The sequence below is a fragment of the Loxodonta africana genome, chromosome 16 (assembly GCF_030014295.1).
Source record: "Loxodonta africana isolate mLoxAfr1 chromosome 16, mLoxAfr1.hap2, whole genome shotgun sequence".
NCBI classification, from domain to species: Eukaryota; Metazoa; Chordata; class Mammalia; order Proboscidea; family Elephantidae; genus Loxodonta; species Loxodonta africana.
Genome location: NC_087357.1, coordinates 48,402,687 through 48,416,627, shown reverse-complemented (window position 1 = coordinate 48,416,627; position 13,941 = coordinate 48,402,687). Strand labels below are relative to the sequence as shown.

At 39.2% G+C, this 13,941-nt stretch overlaps 1 protein-coding gene across 2 annotated transcripts in view; it reads left to right on the top strand.

Annotated features, from left to right (window-relative positions):
- Positions 1 to 13,941, top strand: part of A1CF (APOBEC1 complementation factor) — a 55,159-nt gene that overhangs the window by 28,623 nt on the left and 12,595 nt on the right. For both annotated transcript variants that reach the window (XM_010589134.3, XM_003409024.4), the window contains exons 6-7: positions 6,940 to 7,037; positions 13,157 to 13,430. In XM_010589134.3, the coding sequence (XP_010587436.1) occupies positions 6,940 to 7,037; positions 13,157 to 13,430 (372 nt within the window). The remainder of the gene's footprint in view (positions 1 to 6,939; positions 7,038 to 13,156; positions 13,431 to 13,941) is intronic.

Sequence of the window (13,941 nt, the reverse complement as noted above, 5' to 3'; positions counted from 1 at the left end):
TACAAACTGTTAGTAGATGCTACTGATGAAAGGGATACATGGTAGAAACGTTTACATACACCAGATTCAGCAATATTAAAACAGATTTTTTAATGTGGCACCTATCAGAGTCTTTAACCTTCTAACGTACTTTGAAAGTCTCCAAAAGAAAAAATATAGAATGCCTTATTTCCCAAAGTTCCAGACCATGAATTCTTTCTTTGGTAGACCATCTTGAGGGATTAGTGTGTCTTGAAACATACTCTGGGCAATGCCGGCCTAGGCTTTATACAGTGGCAACAGCATCTTTCCATAACTGAGAATTTCTCTGCCCTGTCCTTATTCTATTCATTCACTCATTCTGGAGTACCTCCTACGTGCCAGGCACTGTGGGAAGGACTAACAAGTGTGATGTGTGTGGGGAAGGAGTTTAAGATGCTCCAGGACAATGGCAGCGCACTCCAGGGTTCCCGAGAAGACTTGTGCTTAGGAGAAGTGACATGTAAGCTGAGAGCTAAAAGTTGATGCAGTTGTAGGCATAGAAACTGATAAGTGTGTGTATAAATATTGCTCCACCAACACTACCACCCCCATTGCATAACTTTAAACCTTCCCAGAGAGAATACTACTACTTATTTTCATCTAATTAAAACATATATATTTTGTTTTTTTGGAAAGAGCTAGAGTGAGAAATCACTAAAAGGTTGCCTTCTTGCATAGCCATTGGTTATCAGCTTTCCCAGTCTGCATACCGAAGGGAGGCATGGCAATGCCCAGGCACTGTCAATTGTAATGAAAATAATGCATGCCAGATCCGTTCACGTGCTCACTCTCACTCACACCTTCACTCGCTTTTGACATTTCCCCCTTGGACCTAAAATGTGTCCAACTGTTCCAGGGCACATCTTGAGGTTGATGGCACAACGCTCAGGCCTCTAAAATGTGTGTGACTTGTTCTCTTCCACACTCTGCAGAAGAATGTGAATTTCAGAGGTTGACTGACTAGCAGACGCCTGCTGCATTGGGAGGGAAACACCAGAGGTAGCTGGGGTTTTTCCCAATGGAAACAAAGTATTACATGAGCCCCTACCTGTCTAGAAACACTCCTGCAGAGAAAAGGGCAAATCACTCTTGTAAATTTTTCTTGAAAGTTTGAGTTTCCAGAGGAACCTGAATATTCACTGCAAATAATTGACAATATGTAATCTTGAACCTGATTGACCTGAAAATATTATAATGTCACTCAGAGAAACACATGAGAGAACAGAAACTGGGGCCTTAAAATGTTGTTGTTGTTGTTGTTTTCTCTAGTGTAGCCTAGGGGCATCTGCTGATGTTTCAATTATAGCCACTCTACAAAATCTGATTTCCCTACACCAGTTTGGTGGCATCAGAATCACCTGGAAAGCTTGTTAACGGATTGCTGGGCTCTACCGCCAGAGTTTTTGATTTGGTAGGTCTAGGTGGAGTGGAACCCAGAGAAGCCCTGGTGGGGCAGTGGTTAAAGCGCTTGACTGCTAACCAAAAGGGTAGTGGTTTGAATTCATCTAGCCACTCCTGGCAGAAAGATGTGACAGGCTGCTTGCATTAAGATTTAAAGCCTTGGGAACCGTATGAGGTAGTCCTACTCTGTCCTATAGGGTTGCTATGAGTTCAAATCGACTCAGTGGCTGTGGGTTTGGTTTAAGTAGGGCTCAAACGTTTGCATTTCTATTGTTGTTGTTTTTATCGTGTGTTGATTCCAACTCATAGTAACCCTATAGGACAGAGTAGAACTACCGCATAGGGGTTTCTAGGCTGTAATCTTTACTGAGGAAACCATGGTGGCCTAGTGGCTAAGTGCTACGGCTGCTAACCAAAGGGTCAGCTGTTCGAATCCACCAGGTGCTCCTTGGAAACTCTGTGGGGCAGTTCTACCCTGTCAGATAGGGTCGCTATGAGTCAGAATTGACTTGAGGGCAGACTGCCAAATCTTTCTTCCATGGTGCTGCTGGGTAGGTTCGAACCACCAACCTCTATGTTATTAGATAAGGGTATTTGCATCACTCTGGGACCTCTCGTGGGAAACCCTGGTGGTGTAATGGTTAAGTACTACAGCTGCTAACAAAAGGGTTGGCAGTTCAGACCCGCCAGGCGCTCCTTGGAAACTCTATGCGGCAGTTCTACCCTGTCATATAGGATCGCTATGAGTCGGAATTGACTCAACGGCAATGGTTTTTTTGTTTTTTTTTTTGGTTAAGCTTTACTGAAGCAGACTGCCAAATCTTTCTTCCATGGCGCTGCTGGGTAGATCCGAACCAACAACCTCTACATTATTAGATGAGGGTATTTGCATCACTCTGGGACCCCTTGTTTCCTCCTTGGAAACTCTATGGGGCAGTTTTACTCTGCCCTATAGGGTCGCTATGAGTCGGAATCGACTCAAGGGCACTGGGTTTGTTTGTTTGTTTGTTTTGGTTGGGACCTCTTGTTAAGTTTCTAGGTGGAGGGAACTTCTGGTGCTGCTGATTGAGGACCACACTTAGAGAACTGTGGTTCTATGGTAACCCTCCCTTTGACATCAGGTATGTGTCTCTTCTGGTATTTGATGTGCTACAGACAGCTTGATAATGAACAGAGTGGTATTTCTTCAATGCCTTATATTATGATTTCAGAGAATCTTTTTCTTCATAGCTGATGGATTAGCCCCTGACAATGACCACAGATATTTTAACTTTAAGTTTCTCTGGCGTATCCTTTTCCCAGTGATGATCAATGAGCAAACTCCTATGCACCAAAGGAACATATTAAAATAAGCCATGTGGTGAATACTACTGTAAAAAAAACCAGGTTTTATGATATAAACTCTTTCTAATTTGTCTGTTTTATGAGATTAAATTTTCATATATTAAGTTTTGCAAAGCAGTTGCATCTGGACATTGCCACTCAAAAACACAAGCAGATTTCAAATATCTGCAGGCAGAATTTCAGAACACCTATATCGATTGTCATCTGAAGTGACACGGAAGTAATGTGAATGATAGAAGCTGGGGTGTGAATTGACTGATAATATTCCTTCATGTGTTTGCTAAGTGTACAAAGCCCTGGGCCAGAAATGCATAAAGACAATGCCAAGATGCCTTGAAGCAGATCTTGTTCTCAGTCTAGTGGAGTCTAAATGGAAGGTGGCACTGAAGGAAAGAAGCAAAGACTGGAAAGGTTGAGGTTCTCACTGGCCAGTCTCCTACTTCTCAGTTAGTGAGATTAACCGTAAAGTTGAGTTATGATAGTCACACCACCTGACCCTGAGGGAAATAAAGAGACCCAACTATTTTCTGCCTTGAATTTTTTGTTGATACCGTGTGTTTCCATTAATGGAAACATGCTAAATCATTGAGGGGTGTTGAATTTTTGGCAGATAGTATGGATTTTTTTTTCCCCCTCCAACAATCCTACTCTCCAAGTCCTGAGGGACAAACGTTGTCCCACTATTTCTACCCTGGACACCCTCTAGAGTCCAGACATACAGTGTCCCAAAGAAATTTTTTCAAAATTTCTCCTACCAAAAATGCACACACCTCATACAACATCCTGTAGAAACAGTAATTTGTGGTGCATGCCTGTCTTTTTGGTTTCAAACAGTCATAAAGGCCCCTGTCTTGGGGCAACATGGACTGTCAATAGGAAAGCAGCTTCCCAATGGACCTGAGTGGGGGAAAAAGTGGGTGGGCAAAGTATGCCCCAACAGACAGGAAAGGGTTAATTATGAGTTCCAACCTTTGTGGTTTCAAATATTTTCATTTATCTTAACCATTCTGGCAAGACAATTTTGGTCTGTACAATCACTGTCAAAAAAAGCCAAGTGCTGAATGCTGTGGGGAGAGGGCAGAGAAGTGCCAGAACATTTTAATTATACTTACATTTCAGAGCTAAGATTATTCCAAAGGAAGATAATTCACAGCCATTGAACCACGTGGTAGAGTAGAGACCCTCATTGCCTTTGTAACCTAAATCTAAGGGGATAACTGAACTTTGATAGGGGAGAGGAAGGAAAAAGAGGACTTTTCTCCTCCTCTGAGCCTACCTGACATAGCATCCCATTCCTATGTTATCTCTGGGCACTGAGGACAGGAGGCAAAAACTTGGTCTTTCAAAATGCACCCAACTGAGGTCTAATAAGCTAAAAGAGGATAACTGACATTCAAAACTGGTAGTGTTTGTTATGGATTGAATTGTGTCCCCCAGAATAAGGTGTTGTAAGTCCTAACCTCTATGCCTGTGATAAGACCAAAGACTACAGCCTTCATTATGGATTACACTTAAACATTAAAAAAAAAAAATCCTCACAACTGGACCGATAAGCAACATCATGATAAACAGAGAAAAGATTGAAGTTGTCAAGGATTTCATTTTACTTGGATCCACAATCAATACCCATGGAAGCAGCAGTCGAGAAATCAAATGGCATGTAAGTTTTTGTATGAGAGACTGACTTGATTTGTAAACTTTCAATTAAAGCACAATAAGAGAAATAAAATGGCATATTGCATTCAGCAAATCTGCTGCAAAAGACCTCTTTAAAGCATAAAAAAGCAAAGATGTCATTTTGAGGACTAAGGTGAGTCTGGTATTTTCAACCACCTTACATGCATGTGAAAGCTGGACAATGAATAAAGAAGGCTGAAGAAGAACTGATGCCTTTGAATTATGAGGTTGGTGAAGAATACTGAATACACCCTGGACTGCCAGAAGAATGAACAAATCTGTCCTGGAAGAAGTATAACCAGAATGCTCCTTAGAAGTGAGGATGAGGAGACTTCATCTCACATACTCGGGACATGTTATCAGGAGGAACCATTCCCTAGAGGAGGACAGCATGCTTGGTAAAGTAGACGGTCAGCAAAAAAGAGGACGACCCTCAAGTAGATGGACTGACACAGTGGCTGCAATGATGGGCTCAAGCATGGCACAAGACTGGGGAGTGTTTCGTCATTGTGTTGTGCATAGGGTCACTATGAGTAGGAACTGACTTGAGGGCACCTAACAATTACAACAACATGCCATTGTTATAATCCCATTTGGGAATGGGTGGTCTTCATTATGTTAATGAGGCAAGATTAGTGTAGAGTATATGGTGAGTCGATCTCATTTGATATAAAGAGATTAAGCAAGCAAGCTAGAAGAGAGATGGGGGAAGGTTGATGCCAAGCCACATGGAGATCTCCTAAACCGTGAGAAAAAAAAAATTTGTTAAAGCCATCCACTTGTAGTATTTCTGTTACAGCAGCACTAGATAACTAAGACAGTAGTTAACAAGTTTCTATCTTATTCTCGCTCTGGGTTAAAAACTCTATTTTTAAAATTAAGTACATAACAATATATTTTTTTTAATTTTATTAATAAAATGTAAAATATACAGGTCGACTATCTCGGTACAACTTTTTTTTTTATCTTTATGTGTTACCATCAACATTGCAGTTCTACAAAGAAGTAGTTGTTGTTGTTACACTAGTCCTCTACATAAAAAATAGGTTAGGTTTGTTTTTTTTTATTATTACACAGTAATATAAACAATAGTTGTAAAATATTTGTGAAATACCAGATATATAAATTAAAATATGAAAGTCTCTTCATTCTCCCGTTTTTTTCTCCCCATTCCTGATGTAAACCCTATTAACAGTTTGGTTTGCATCTTCTCAGTTCTCTGTGTATGTGTATTTATATTTATATGCACATATATATGTGTTGGTATTCTTAAAACATAAATGCTTAATATTATACTTATTATTTTGTAACTTTTTCAATGTGTCTATGGGTCTTGAATCTTCCCATGTAAGTACAAATAGGCCTTCTTTGTTCTCTTTAAAGACTCCTTGGTATTACTTGGCATGAATGTACCATATTTAATCACGTCCCTGAAAGTGGATAGTGAGGTTGTTTCATGGTTTGCTGTGACAGCAGTGGTGTAATTGCTATCTTTGTGCATGACTCTTGTGCGTATGTGTGAGTATTTCTGTAAAAGGCATTCCTGAAACTAGAATTAACCTACAACGACATTGCTTCCAAGCTTTAGATACTGTGAACAGCAACATAGGGAACCATCTTGTTCTCAAATGTTCCTTCAGAAATCTTTTTTTTTTTTTTAATCAAAAGTGTATTGGAAAAGGAGACCTGAGTGCCTGTTTCTAACTATGTGGACTCATAAATTTCACTTACCTTGTCAGAACTTTAGCTTCTGAATATTTAATGTAAAAATAAGTAAATTAAATTTAATTAAGGAAAAATTAAAATGGAAGATTACTAATGTCCCTCCTATCTTTAAAATTCTATTATCTAAGACAAAAGAGATAAGCAATTTTTTTTTTAGGGGTGGGGGGAAATCATAAAATTTAAAAAGGTAATTCCCTAAATCTATGTTTATAAGATGACCAATAATTGAATTCAAATGAATTCAACAAATTATTTACCATGTATAAGATGTTCCCTTTTACATTATATGAGATGCAAAGTAAGATACTGTGTCCTTAAAAATCTTATAACCTAGGAAGTACATACTACACAAGTGCATGCGAATTATAATGAGGCATAATATAAACTCACTGCCACCGAGTGAATTCTGACTCATAGCGACCGTATAGGGTTTCCAAGGCTGTAAATCTCTAAGGAAGCACAGTGCCACATCTTTCTTCTGTGGAGCTGCTGGTAGTTTCCAAATGCTGACCTTACGGTTAATGGTTGAACACTTTAACCACTGTGCTACCAGGCATAATAAGGGTATCATAAAATAATTACAAACAAAAGCTTCTGTTGAATGTGTAGGTTTTAAACCTGGACATGTGAAATATTCTTGATGAGCTGCTTACCTAAGTATTGGTTTTCCGAAAAAAGCCAATCAAATAATCTTGGAAACTAAATGCTAAATGTATCATTTTCAGTCCTATCTCAAGTTTTCCAATAGGGCTACTTTCATTCTATTTACAGGTGCTGTGGAGAGGGTGAAGAAAATCCGAGACTATGCTTTTGTGCACTTCAGTAACCGAGAAGATGCAGTTAAGGCTATGAAAGCTTTAAATGGAAAGGTAACGTAGTAAATCTTTTGATAACCTATTAAGAACAAAGAAAAATATGTACAGATTCCATCAAAGTTTGGTGTGGAAACTCCACTTGAAAGAAGAATCCTGCAAATCTATCTCACTAAGGCGTTCTCCATCTCTGACATGGCCACCTTAAAAAAAAAAAAACTATTGCCGTCAAGTCAATTCTGACTCATAGTGACCCTGTATGGTCCCTATATGGCCACCTTAGTCCCTATAAAATGCATGAAACAGAAGTAATGAAAAATACAATGCAGATGTGGCTTATATGTCCAATTCTACCTCTAATCTTGGACAAGTCATTGCGCTCAATTTCCCTGTAGAGATAAGACTGGAGAAAATTACTTCCAAGGTGTTTCTCCCAGTTCCAATTTCCTCTTGTTACTGCCAACAGAGTATCACTTTTAGTGCCGTGTTTTGGAGGATGATGACCAGAAGAGATACCAAAGTAACTTTTACCATTCTGCCCTTCAGAGTTGGCTCTCCCAACTCTGGAAGGCTTAGAATCTCTGGTTTCGCCAAGATTGGAGTCTGGGGAAAACTGATTTCTATATCCTTTCTATTTATTTGTCTACAAAACAAAGACAATATTTATATTTCAATCCAATAAACATTGAAAATCTTCCATAGGCCACTTATCAAGCCTAAAATATCTATCAAACTGCTAAAAGTCTAGCAGTGAAATAAGAAAGGTACATAAGCACCTTTGCAAAATTAAGTCAGGTGAAAGTCATTAAAACACACAAAAAGTGATGAGAGGGTTCAACAGAAGAAGTGGGTCATAAAAAAAAAATCCTTATGAATGTAAAAATATCTGAGAAGCCATGAAAATGGGCAGAGTTTCAATAGACAAAACATGGTAAAGAAACAGTCTGAGACGGAGGCATAGAATTTGGACAATGCTAAATATGATTGGAGAAGAGCAAAAAGTAGGTCAGTCTGGTTAGAACATAATGCACACAGGGCTATTTTACCCATCAGGCCTTGAATCAGTCAGGCTCCCAACAGGACACACGGCCAAGAGACTGATACAAAGGTGTGAGTGGAGGGTAGTGGGCTCACAAGAGAGAGTACAATGGAGCTGTTACTACCCCTGGAGTCAAAGGGACAATGGGCAGGAGAAATAACAAGAAACCTGCAGGAGGACAGAATTGTGTAGAGCAGATCACTTTGAAAGAAGTAGCAACCTTTAGTGGAGGGACACAGGCAGCCCAAGGAGACCACTCAGAGAGGGAGTCAGGAAAATAAATGCGCTGAACTCATTGTTTTCTCTCTCTCTCCAACCCTGTCAGGGCTCCACATTGGCCAAACCCAGTCATAACCCAGAAGAACCAGGAGCCCTAGAGAATGCTCATGTAGAACAGCCTCCCAGAGCAGAGATCAGACTGGAGAAGGTTGGGGGGTAGATCTGGAGGGCAAATGGAGAATCATCTGCACAGGTCCTTCAGACACAGCGATGCCCAGGGCACCTGAGCATCTCAGGGGCCTACAAAAATACTTGAGCCCTGAGGAGAAAATAGTACTGACTCCAAAATATAAAAGGAAAGTGACAAAACAAAAATGAGTATTTAAATAAATGTCTATGAAGAAAAACATTGTCAACTTCATTGATTATTAAATTATTGTAAAAATGTTAATACTTTGAAAATAATTTGTAGTTTAGATTTTCTCAATTTGAAAACATTGGTGAGTATGCCTGATGATTGCCAAGAGGACACAGTAAATCGTAAATTAAGTGTTAAAGTCAAATAGTTATCATTGCAAAATATTAAAATTTTTCCCAATTTTTACAGCTAAAATTAATTATAGCAATATATACATATATATTATATTGTTAAATATATATCAAATATATTTAACTATACTGTGATGTGATGTACATATGCGCACATATGGATATTTATACTTACTTTAATAGACAGGTTGAGACTTAAAATCTTTTTTTTGTGTGTGCAGTAGAATAATGATTACACTTACGAAAACCAAACTCATTGTTGTCAAGTTGATTCTGATTCATAGTGATCCTATAGGACAGGGTAGAACTGCCCCGTAGGGTTTCCAAGGCTGTACAAGGCTGTAATCTTTATGGAAGCCGACTGCCACATCTTTCTCCTATAGAATGGATACCCAGTGCCGTTGAGTCGATATTCCGGCTCATAGCGACCCTATAGGACAGAGTAGAACTGCCCCATAGAGTTTCCAAGGAGTGCCTGGTGGATTTGAACTGCCATAGCAGCCTGAGCACTTAACCACTAAGCCACCAGGGTTTCCACAGATAGTGGGTTCAAAACACCAGTCTTTTGTTTAGTAACTGAGCACTTTAACCACTGCACCATCTAGGCTCCTTAATGATTACACTTACAATTTGGGAAAATAAACCTAGTAAGAGTTGAGAATTTATAAATTTGGAAGGGAGATGTAGTGGAGACTAGTTAAAAACCTTTTACAGTCACCCAAATGGAAAGAAATAAAGGCTTAAACTAGGGTAAGAATGGAATGTAGGAGATTCCCTGCGGAGGACTATGGCAGCTGAATCCAAAGGACTCAGGAGCTGATTGATATGGGGTGAGAGAAGGATGACTCAAGGCCATTTCCAGTTTTCAATATGGGAGACTAGGTTGATGCTGTTAGGACAGTCAAGAAGGGAAGCCTATTTAGAAAGAAATATGATGAATTGAGGTTTGGACATGATTATTCATTTATTCTAGAAAGATCTGTGGATGTCTATTATGTACAAGAAAGTTTGCTGGACTTGGGGCAATAGAGATTAATAATATATAGTCCTAGCTCTTGAAAAGCCTAAACCATTGAAAATACAATGTTTTTGCTATTGCTGTTAGGTACTTTGAGTCAGTTTCGACTCATAGTGACCTTACGTATAACAGACACACAGGCCAAAATGTTGTCTGGTCGTTGTTATATCTGAGCCCATTGTTGCAGCCACTGTGTCAGTCCATCTCCTTGAGGGCCTTCCTCTTTTTCACCGACCCTCTACTTTACCAAGAATGATGTCCTTCTCCAGGGATTGGCCCCTCCTGATAACATGTCCAAAGTTAAGTGAGATGAAGTCTTGCCATTCTGGTTTGTAATGGAGCATTCTGGCTGTATTTCTTCCAAGACAGACTTGTTTGTTCTCCTGGAAGTCCACAGTGTATTCAGTATTCTTTGTAACACTGTAATTCAAATGTGTCAATTCTTTTTTAGTCTTTTTTATTCATTGTCCAGCTATTGGATACATATGAGGCGACTGAAAAGATCATGGCTTGAAAAAGGCACACCTTAGTCTTTAAGGTGACATCTTTGCTATCAACACTTTAAAGACATCTGTTGCAGCAGATTTGCCCAATGAAATATGCCATTTGATTTCTTGACTGCTGCTTCCATGGGTGTTGATTGTGGATCCAAGTAAAATGAAATCCTTGACAACGTCAATCTTTTCTCCACTTAACACAATGTTGCTTATTAGTCCAGTTGTGAGGATTTTTGTTTTCTTTATGTTGAAGTGTAATCCACACTGAAGGCTATAGTCTTTGATTTTTATCAGTTAGTGCTTCAAGTCCTCTTTGCTTTCAGCAAGTTAGGTTGTATCATGTACCTATTGAAGGTGGTTAATTAGTCTTCCTACAATCCTGATGCCACATTTTTCTTCATATAGTGCAGCTCTCAGATTATTTGCTCAGCATATAGATTAAATAAGTACAGTGAAATGATACAATCCTGATGTACACCTTTTCCGAATATATACTATGCAATATTCCCTTGTGTTCAGACCAAGGCTTTGGATCGGTTCAAATCACTTCAGTCATGGCCAATGAAGCAAAATCAGAAGAGACCCAAATTTTTAAAATTTGAGTGAACTGGAATGATAACCAAAATGGGAAAAATTGCAGGTCAAAGTCCTGGAATGGAAGACTTGGAAGAGGAATAGTGAGCCCTTTCAGGAGCCTGATGTGAGAGACTGAGTTATTGGCAGAATGTTGAAGAGTGACACACATTCAAAATGATGAGGTCAGCTGCCATCTTTGAGCCTGGCAATGCTGTTTCCAACTCTGCCTGTCAAGATATTTGGTTGTTATGCAACATGCATGCTGCCCTTGTTTTCTAAGAGTGAGATTAAGTTTCCAGCAGGGGTTCAACCTGTAATTTTCCCATTCTGGTAATTGTACTGGTTCATTTACATTTTAAAAATTTAGGTCTGTTCATATATCTCTAAAAAAAAAAAATCCTGGATCAAAGGACTGCCTCTTGGTCTATATACAGATTCCATATAAGCACAATACTGGGTTTAAAATGGTGTTGGAGAGGGAAGAGGAATGCAGAACAAAACTGAGTAAAATAGAAATCTGACTTTTCAGTAAAGGATCATTCGATTCAAAAAGTCTCTTGATATGGAAATATCTGTTTGACTCTCTTCCTCAAGATAGGACTGGATTCAAGGTCACTCCCTTCCTTCAATACACTAAGTCTATTTCTTCTAATTAGATCAACATAAATATAAAATAGTCAAATATCAGCTGGGTTTTAGCTATTTTCCAGTGTCTCCCATCAAACATATTTGGCACTGCTCCTGCTACTTAAAAAGCAGGATACATACATGAAACTAGGGACAAAGTGCCAGAAGCTGATCAAAATGTCAAGATGACCATGCAGCACACACTCTGTCCAGCAAATTTCAATGATTCAGGAACTATGGAGTTACTCACAAAATCCGAAGATAAGGGTAGACACTCAACTGCTGTAAAAGGGAATTTTTGCAGGTAATTTTACATCGTTTCTTTATATAAAATAGAGTCCCATTGCATTCTTATTGAAAAGAAGCCACAAATGCTTAGCAATGTTTTTAACACCTTGTTCCTTTGGTAAGAAATATATCTATCAAGTATAAATTGAGAGTCATGTTTGTCTTTTGTATGCAAGCAGTTGCACAGATGTGCCCACGTAGATCTACCTACAACTGCTATTTTCAACATCTGGAGCTGTATTCAACATCAAAAGCTTCTGTAATAAACTAATCACTGTAATAATTCTTAAGAAACCTGGGTAAAGCCCCTGCCGTTCCTATATGTCAGTTCCTAAATGTTCAGCAAAGAATTCTCCAAATCAAAATATTGTTTCGCAAGGAAATATCTACGGAGGGTGTGGGGGTGGGGAAGGGAAGACTGTAATAACTTTGTAGATTCACCCTCCTTGAGTAGGTCCCCACTTGCACCTCTCTTCTTTCCTAGTGAAAACTTATCTCTTGTGTAGCCACTTCTAAGGAGCAAGACTTTTAACTGGCTGTCAGCTGAAAGGCCTGATTCAAGGTGTAATATTTGATGTTCTTAGTGTTAGTTGCCCTACAGTCGATGCCAATTCACGGCGAACCATGTGTGCAGAGTAGAATTGCTCCATAGGGTTTCCAAGGCTGTGACCTTTCAGAAGCAGAGCATCAGGCCTGCTTTCCAAAGCAAGATTTCTGCTAGGAGTCAAGCACTTAACCATTTGCGCCACCCAAGGATGCTTAATAATTGAAAAAAGTCACTTTATTGGTTTCCTTTCACCCATTGTACTATGCTAGGTAGTAGTGAGTACATTCCATACTTAAAAATATATCTATATAATCACATATTAGAAATGTTACACAATTTTCTGTCACAGTGACTATACCCAGATAATAAAGTTATAACCATTATATAAAGGGACAGTGGCCAATAAGTCACTATCAAACCTGTTGATATCTCTTGCAGCTTACCAGCAATACCACTGAGTGAAAATCAGCTGGCACTAAACACAAACATGTCTATGGAGAGACAAGATAAATAACCAAACTCATTGCCGTCGAGTCAATCCTGACTCATAGTGACCCTATAGGACAGAGAACTGCCCCTATATGGTTTCCAAGGAGTGCCTGGTGGATTTGAACTGCCGACATTTTGGTTAGCAGCCGTAGCTCTTAACCACTATGCCACTAAGTTTTCCAACAAGATAAATAGAAATGAAAAAATTAGTAAACATGGCAACAAATGGACTAATTCTTAAAAGGCTACATGTTACTAGAGGTCAGCCACACTGTGCTCATATCATCATATCTTCTCACATTGCCTTTTCCTTGCTCTTTATAACAGGTGCTGGATGGGTCCCCCATTGAAGTGACCCTAGCCAAACCAGTGGACAAGGACAGTTATATTAGGTACACCCGAGGCACAGGTGGAAGGGGCACCACACTGCAAGGAGACTACACCTACTCTTTGGGCCATGTTTATGATCCCACCACAACATACCTTGGAGCTCCTGTCTTCTATGCCCCCCAGGCCTACGCAGCAATTCCTAGCCTTCATTTCCCAGCCTCCAAAGGACACCTCAGCAACAGGGCCATTATCCGGGCCCCTTCTATTAGAGGTAACACCAGTCAGCTCTTGCCCCAAGATTTCAAATGATTTGAATTGCAATGTCTTAGACAAATTTTCTCTGCTGGAAAGAAAGGAGGAAAATTGTTTATTAAAAATCAATTATTATAGTGATAGTTTTCCTTCCATAAGAAATCTTTTTTCACATTACAACTGGTTATTGAAAAGGAAACTTGGTCAGAACATAGTGCAAATGAGCCTAAAGCATAAATTTGATCTTGGCATGGACCAATAAAATTTGCACAAACAAAAACTCAATTCTATAATTGTGAGCTTCTCTTTTATTGTTGGACAGCCATCTTCCAATCATACATGACTCAGTATTGTATGGTCCGATGGAAACCAAATATCTTAAATAGCAAAAATATTTCAAGGTGCATGTATACCTGATAGTGATTCAGTGGCGTCACCTTCTGGTAAAAAAAAAAAAAATTTTTTTTTTTTTTTTAGAAACCACGAATTATCATGAATAGGAGATGCCCTCATCTGCCCTCCCCCTAGAA